The sequence below is a fragment of the Carassius auratus genome, chromosome 21, assembly GCF_003368295.1.
Source record: "Carassius auratus strain Wakin chromosome 21, ASM336829v1, whole genome shotgun sequence".
Taxonomy (NCBI): domain Eukaryota; kingdom Metazoa; phylum Chordata; class Actinopteri; order Cypriniformes; family Cyprinidae; genus Carassius; species Carassius auratus.
The window spans coordinates 19,711,911-19,720,056 of record NC_039263.1 but is presented as its reverse complement, the minus strand read 5'-3'; the positions used below and the strand labels follow the sequence as shown (position 1 = coordinate 19,720,056).

The 8,146-nt window shown below is 37.0% G+C and overlaps 1 protein-coding gene across 1 annotated transcript; it reads left to right on the top strand.

Annotated features, from left to right (window-relative positions):
• Nucleotides 1–3,909: 3,909 nt before the first annotated feature.
• Nucleotides 3,910–8,129, top strand: LOC113038858 (uncharacterized). The gene is made up of 6 exons (XM_026196590.1): nt 3,910–4,126; nt 5,391–5,541; nt 5,618–5,670; nt 5,800–5,897; nt 6,003–6,171; nt 6,442–8,129. The coding sequence occupies exons 2-6, from the start codon at nt 5,400–5,402 to the stop codon at nt 7,756–7,758; spliced, it is 1,779 nt and encodes a 592-aa protein (XP_026052375.1). The 5' UTR covers nt 3,910–4,126; nt 5,391–5,399; the 3' UTR covers nt 7,759–8,129.
• The last annotated feature ends 17 nt before the right edge of the window (nt 8,130–8,146 follow it).

Here is an 8,146-nt window from a genome sequence, read left to right as displayed (position 1 = left end):
TCTGGTTTTGCTAATCAACTTTTTAATCAAAGTACGCTGTTCTTCTGAACAATGTCTTGAACGACCCATTTTCCTCAGCTTTCAAATGCATGTTCAACAAGTGTTGGCTTCATCCTTAAATAGGGGCCACCTGATTCACACCGGTTTCTTCACAAAATTGATGACCTCAGTGATTGAATGCCACACTGCTATTTTTTTGAACACACCCCTTTCAACTAATTCAACTAATTGCCCAATTGCACAGCCTTAAGAGCGTGCATATCATGAATGCTGGGTCTCATTTGTTTTCTGACAATCTACTGAACCTACTGGTAACTTGTTTGCCACGTAGCAATAAAAAAATATACAAAAAACCTTGATTATTCTGGTTAGTCACATTGTACTGCTATTATTTTGAACAATACTGTATATATATATAGTGAGAGAGAGAGAGAGAGAGTAAATGTATTTAGTTACATTTACTAAAAGGTTACATGATTAAAGACAAATTTTAAATATCAGAAGCTTGTGCAACCAAATAAATTGCAACTCTACAGGCAGTGTTGGGTATAGTTACTTTGGAAAGTAGTTAGTTAGGTTACAACGTTACCATCAATTAAAAGTAATCAGTTATGATACAGCGTTACCTATTCATAAAAGTAACGCGTTAGAGTACTCATGCGTTACCAAAAATTAAAAGCCGTTTGCAGCGGCTCACACATGACAGACACAGCCCCCGGCCCCTTTAAATGCACCTAGAAGTCGTGACTCCCGACAATGAATAACGTCAGTCATCCGACTAAATTAACACTGCAAGATAACATTAACAGGAAAGACAGTCAGCAATCGGCTATTCCACATGGCGTTTTATTTATTTATTATCACAGAACATATTATTAATCAAAATTCGCACCTAACGTTACCCAGCCCGGGTAGCCTAGGCTACTGTATATTATGAGCACCACAAGATAACTCCTGATTTTTCTTTAACTTTAAATAATGCAGTTATCAAAGTACAAGTATGCTTACTTGTAAACACAACCTTAAACAGGCTTGCAGATTTAAATCCATTTAGAAATGATGAACAACCAGCCAGCCAATGATCTAACAGAAATTAACAGCTGACTGTCAAACAAAAATGATAACAAACCGAATTAAATCCTTCGCTGCCACACAGGCAAATGACAAATCGCTTAATAGCCGAACTAATTATTATTAAAGTGTCACTCACAGTCACAAGCCTAAATTCGCTTTAACACAGTCCTCTTACATTTACTCTTCAAAGTAGTGATTAAAACGTAGCGTTAAATTTGAGGTAGAATTTTTGGCGGTCGACAGAAGCTTTTCACCAAAGCAGAGTGTGCATTTTACCGTTATGTTCTTTTCTTTTTCGTTGACAAATTGAAAATAATGTGCGTACTTCCATAATCCAAACGCTGTCCTCTCTGCTATCTTGCCGGGAGTTCGAAAAAAAACAAAAAAAAACAAAAAAAAACCCACACACACACAGGGTCAGGCGCAGGGCACAGACGCATCACAGCCATTGACTTTAAGATCACAGAGCTTCGGCTCCGCTGATACATCCGCAGGTGGCACAGTAGACCTAGGACTACTGTCTGACAAAAAGCAGGCTGCAGTCGGGATTTTCCTTTCCTTAAAATAACGGATTACTTTTTTTTTTAAAATAACGAAGTTACTGATTACTTACGCACGGAACTAACGCGTTAAGTTACAAATTTCAGGAAAAAAGTAATTAGAGTACTCTAACGCGTTACTTTGTAACGCGTTACCCACAACACTGTCTACAGGTAACATGCATTAGATACAGGGGTCCAAAAATATTTCGTTTTATGTTCCTTAATTGTTTGCTGCAATTAACCCAGATGGAATCCTATCTAGATCAATTTTAAATGAAATACTCTTAATTTAGTTTTCATTTATTGAATATTATATGAAATATATATTTAACAAACAGTTGTTTTCTAAATAAATAAATAAATAAAAAGTGTTGAAAATGTTGCTTTATTTCCTCACAAAGCTACCCTTTTTTAGTGAATTATACTGTTAAAATGTAAAAATCATGCATTTAAAGACCAATATTATTCAAAGATCATAAAATACATCTACGTATAGAATAAAATAATATGTGCACAAGTAGTACTCCAAATGAAGTTGAATTATAGTTTTTCATATCAGTAAGCCTTGAATGATATGTCAGTAAATATGTTAATAGATTTTAAATGTACTTACTGTATATGTAAAAATGTATTTTAAATAGCTCTCTTTTTTAACTTTTTTTTCACAAGGTAGTTGGTTTGATATTTTGCTTCTGTTGAAAAAAAAAAAAAAAGACATACATTTTTAAGTGTATGTTAAGTGTCCAAATATTTCCTGCAGTTTGGAGCAGCCCCTGTTTTATAAGAAAAACTGGTTTTTGGAAGCAACAAAATGATGCTATTATTGCAGTGTGCAACTTTAAATATATGGTTGGATAAGCACAATGAAAAAGGCAGACAACACAAGTAGTCTGTCCTGCTGCCAAAGCCCCGTCAAACAAACCTCTCAACACTATCTCACTTCAGTCTGTCAAGCGCAACTAAACATGAATGCTTGTAAACATGATGGATGGACTTATTTTAACACTCTTTTCACAATTTCATTTGGAGAGCTAGTAAACAACTTCTTCTAAGAATGTAAACCATACTGCAATAGCCAAGACATAATTTCATTCCACGTCATCTCTGTTTCTATTATATAGTTACATATTTTCCGCTCAGGTTACTTTTAATGAGGGAAACAGGAGAACCGGTTCTATTTGTGGTAATTTTTTCCTCATTGTTTGCAAATGAGCAAAACAATCCACAGTGCCAACCGATAGTAAATCTGCAGGACTAGACAAATGGGCAATGAGTAAGTTTTCATTTACGTCTGCTTTAATGCTACATCTGCCCAAAAAAACCATATTGTGTTGCAATAACACTTCACGTAAGAACATCTGTTTATCCAGACTGCAATGAGATTAAATGGAGATAAAAATGAGACGTTTACTTGAGTCTCCTTTAAGAAAAATTCCCAAGCAATCTAACACAAGATCTTAAAGGGAAAGTTCACTTCTTTTTCAAATCATAATTGACTTTTTTTTTTCTTTCTTCATCAAAACACATACATACATTCAAATGCTGGGTTATTTCAACCCAACTTTGGGTCAAATTGGACTTACCCAACTTTTTCTAAGGTTAATGTAAAAAATGTAACCCAACTGTTGGGTTAATCCATATTTGTCCCAAAGTTGGATTGAAACAACACACATTTTGAAGAAAATCGGGATCATAAAATACAGTGGACATTGTAAAAAAAAAAAAAAACTGTAAAATGGACATTTTTCATTCATAGGTGAACTACCGCTTTAATAATATCTCAAATGTTGCTCGGATCTCAAAATACATTCATGCTTTTTTCTCAAATAAAGTCTTCTGTCAGCAAATTCTGAGTTAAATTACCTTAATCGTAATACTAAAGATACATACTTTTTCTATTTTTAATCCTCCCCAGAAATTTCTGTTAATGACCAAAAAATTGAAAAACTGATCAGTGATATTATGAAAGATGTTTTTTAATGTTCGATGCAAACGCAATGAAAAGTTAATTAGAAGTCAACTGCAGTGTGTAATTCTGACCAAGAATGAGTGTTTGTTTTATTGATAGAAAACAGTACTTTGCTATGTAATTCAATGCCATTTAAACCTGGGCGGGGGAGAGATATAGTGTTAAAAGGCATTAACAAAAAACATAATGACAAGGTTCTCCTGGGAAGAACAAACCTTGATGACTCAATTTTAACATAAAAATTTCAAGTAATTATCAGTGATATTTATACTTTGTGGTTTTGGCATTTCTCTTCAGAACAGGAAGAACCAGTCCAACTTAACATTCCAAACAGGAAGCCAGTCAAATAGACTTTTCAGTGCTAAGAGGCCAAGATTTCATTCAGGTGTCGAGAAACGGTGTGTAGGCATCACAAAACGCTTCTGTGAAACAAACCTAAGGGCTGGATACTTCACGTATTTTTCTCTGGATTACATTCTTCTACACATAGGATCTGTTCAGCAAACCATCATCCAACTGACATAAATCTGAAGAGACACAGGTAAGATTCTGGGTCAAATGTAGTGCTCAATTAAAGGCTAGTACTCTTAAAAATGAAATTTAACTTAACCTTGCCGTTCCAAACCTGTATGACTTTCTTTCTTCAAAAGAATATATTTTTTTTTATTTTGTATTTATCATACAATGAAAGCCAGTAGGGCCCAGTATTAACTTTTTAAATCTTTGAAATGTTGATATGTATTTGTAATAAACAATTGTTTACGTTATGATTAAAGATTAAAAGTAAGTATGAATGTGCTTGGAGTGAATGATCATCGGTCATTGTAATTGCTGGATTAGTGAGTTGTCATCAATGAGACAAACTACTTGTATGAGTCAAGTAATTGCTACCTCAGTTTATTTAAAGCATTGATCATTGTTTATAAATCACATTGTCCATGCATATCATTTAAAGGCCTGAAATTGATATGCCCTTGCATCGTACTGAATGGTTTAAAAAAAAAAAAAAATGATCATGGATTTGTGAGTCCACTACAGTGTTTTTTTTTTTTTTTTTTTTTTACATGAGAAAGCTAGAAACAAGGAAAGACAGATAGCAAGAAAGCAATTTTGGTGATTCAAGTTAACTTTCCTAGCTTTCAATGCATCATTTAAATCATCTTAACGTACCTCCATAAATAATGAAACAACTAAAATGTATTCATGAATATGCACCTGTAAAAACAAGTGAAAATCAAAGAGGAAGGAAATATGAGAACAGGTGTCATGAAGGCAGTTAACGATTAGAGATTCAATATTGCTGTCAAGCCGCATTTTCTGCTTGTGCCGGATAAGCATCGTGTGCGTGAGGCACGTTTCGATGAATTACGTCAAGTTATGGTCCACTGCGTGTTTTAAGTCATGAGTTTGAGATGTTCTTGATCTGTCATGATTACGATATTTATCTGCCCACACAAATCTTAGGCCAGGTGAAGGTTTGATCTGATGATAAAACAAGAACATTAGACTCATTATCTAACAACTCAGAGCTTTGTGAAGTTAACAGGTTAATGATGGGTTGATGATAAAGTTAGCAGATTAAAGGGTTAAAGATAAAGTTTATGCATCGTATTCTCGGTACAAGAACAATTTGTGAGTTATGTCAAATGGATTAGAATGTCGATAAGGGAAAAATAAGGCATTCAAAAAAAATAATAGAAAATACACAAAATGAAGAAAGGGACACAAATAGGACACTGAACACAAAACGTGGTCTTATGGTAGCATGCATTTACAATGCAATCTTGAATATGCTGTATTTCCAGGTCAGTACGATGGAGCAGGACAGCCAGCAGGAAAAAAGATCAGAACAGGGAGAGGAGATGACAGAGGAGAGCTTCCTCAAAGACCTCTACCTATTTATGAAACAAAGAGACACTCCGATTGAGAGAATACCTCATCTAGGCTTCAAACAGAGTGAGTGAGAAAGACAAGCGAATGTATGTCTGAAAGAAATGATTTCAGAGTATTGACATTTCCTTTTCCTTTCCAGTCGATATGTTCCTAATGTACAAGACAGTAAAGGAGCTAGGAGGCTATCAACAGGTAAAAAGATATTTACTGCGCACTGACCAAAAAATTAAAATAGAATGACTCCACCTCAGACAACAATTTCATAAATCTTTTCATGTTATCATTGCAAAAATATACTCATTTTGTGTGTGTGATTTCCAGGTTACTGCACAGCAGTTATGGAAAAAAGTTTACAACATGCTTGGAGGAAACCCGCGCAGCACTAGTGCAGCCACCTGCACTCGCAGACATTATGAAAAGTAAGCACATGTAACCCTAAACAGCAGCTGCTCGCATATAATTAAAACAAACATGACAAATTATTGAAATACATTTTAGTCACAAATCTCTTTTTGTCCAACCAGGCTACTTCTTCCTTACGAGTGTCACCAAAATGGATACAGGGACGATATTATCTTCAGGACCCCTCGATCGCAAAAACGCTTCCACCCCAGCGGTTACAGTGACTTTGAGCACGAATATCCCAGGAATGGTAAACATGCAGATTTCCGACACCTCTCGGCGTTCCCTCAGGTATGGCATCTTAAAAACAGAACAAATACTCTCAAAGACATAAATCGTCACTAGGGTGGTATCTTTTCAAAAGTTGCAAATATGCATCTTTAAGGTAATTCTACGCACTTTTTAGGGGTTAAATAGATGTACCTTTAGAAAGCCAGTACCACCCCAGTGACATCTGTTGTCTCTCTTTTTTTTTTGAGAGAGAGTGTAGTAGAAATGCACACTACAAAGTTTTACCAGAGTACTGAATTAATTGAACTCTACTCCTCCTTCCCTCTCAAGCCCTCTCAGAACATGTTTACAGAGCGTCAGAGACAGATGTTAAGCATGCCTTGGAACATTTCTCCACCCTTCGCAGATTATATGGTTCTTCCAGAATCCATCAGCCCTCCTCAAGACCTTCCCCGACCACCTGTTTCGTATTTCAGGACATCTTCTGTGGAGGACCAGAGCTGCAACCTGTCACTTGGTAGGCTACGCCACCTGGCAAAAGAGTACAAGTCATCAGCCGGTTGGGAGGAACCGCTCAACCTGAGCCGAAAAGAAAAAAGAGATGAGACGTTGATTGACACACCGTCATCTTTCAGCCCACCTTCAAAAAAGCCCAAGTTCCTCAACGAAGCCTCACCTCTTTACCCTCCAAAGGATTTGACGACAGAAGAAGGTGCAGAAAAGGGGGAAACAGTGGACAGAACTTCCATGGGAGGAGGAGGTGCAGGATCTGTCCGAGCAGGACAAATTCCAGTGACTGCTGACATCATTGATCTCACTTTGTCCTCCCCAGCAAATCCAGTCCCACGTAGGGCAAGCCCTCCTTCAGTGAACCTCTTCAACCGTAGACTGAACTACACATTCGATATGAAAGCACGGGAGCGAGACGTGCATCCGGACTGGGTGAAGGAAGATTCCAGTGCACCTACACCTAAGGTAGGGATCCTAAACCGAAGCAATCCTCTTGGACACCCACCCCTAGATCCAAACGGGAATATGGAGATTCAGATTCCTATTAAATTTCTACCGGAGTTGTTTAAGAGAGGACTGCTCTCCAACCTGGGATTTAGGGCAAACAGCCCTGTGTCTCAAGACCCAATCAAAGCTGAAGCACAACCCCACATCCGATCTCGTTCGGAAACATCCGAGAGCTCCACCACAGGCGAGGAACCGACCAATTTGAGTTTGAAGAGAAACCTTTCTGAATCTAACCCTCAAGAAAATGGTATGAGGAAGCGCAGATTCTTCGATGGCTATGGCATCCCAGCTGAATCAAAGCTTCAGATGACCCATTCTTTTCATTTAAACAACTCTCTTAAGTTTTCTCTGGAAAGTGATGCACCAAGATCCTCTCAACCTAAACAGGCACAAGTTCCTCCAACTAAGAACCAAGAGAGCATGATTCCCAGACCCCCCAGTTACAGTGAAGGCACTCCACTCTCTTTGACAATGAAGCCTGGAAGGAAGTCAGAGAAAGTATTGGGAACATCTAACAGTGTGGCAAAGGAAATCTCAACTTCCCCACATTTGATGCCGGTGATGTCAGACAACCTCAAACTCATTCTGGCAAGCCTGCCCTATAGACTGGAAAGGGGGAAGATATTTTGAGAATTGAGAATCTGACAAACTCATCACCTCGGTCAATGTTGCAATCTTGCCAAATCAGCCTCTTGGGTTGCATTACTGAAGGATTTCTCAAAAGATGAACTGCAAAGAGAAATGTTGAGGATATGCAACTGTAGCATGAAAGCACTGTCCACACTCAGTCGACATGTTAAATTAGACATGACAGAGGCTTTTCAATGATAAACCTTGTGTATAATATGCATATAATTTTAAAAGGGTTAGCTCAGGAAAAACACTTTTGTTTGTAAATCCAATTGAATTATGAGACTTTAAATAAGAAATTTTACAATTTTGAGATTTTGGCAACAAAGCAATTTTTTGCAATTATTTTTTATTAAAATGTAAACATGTAAAACTTTTTTTAAAATAA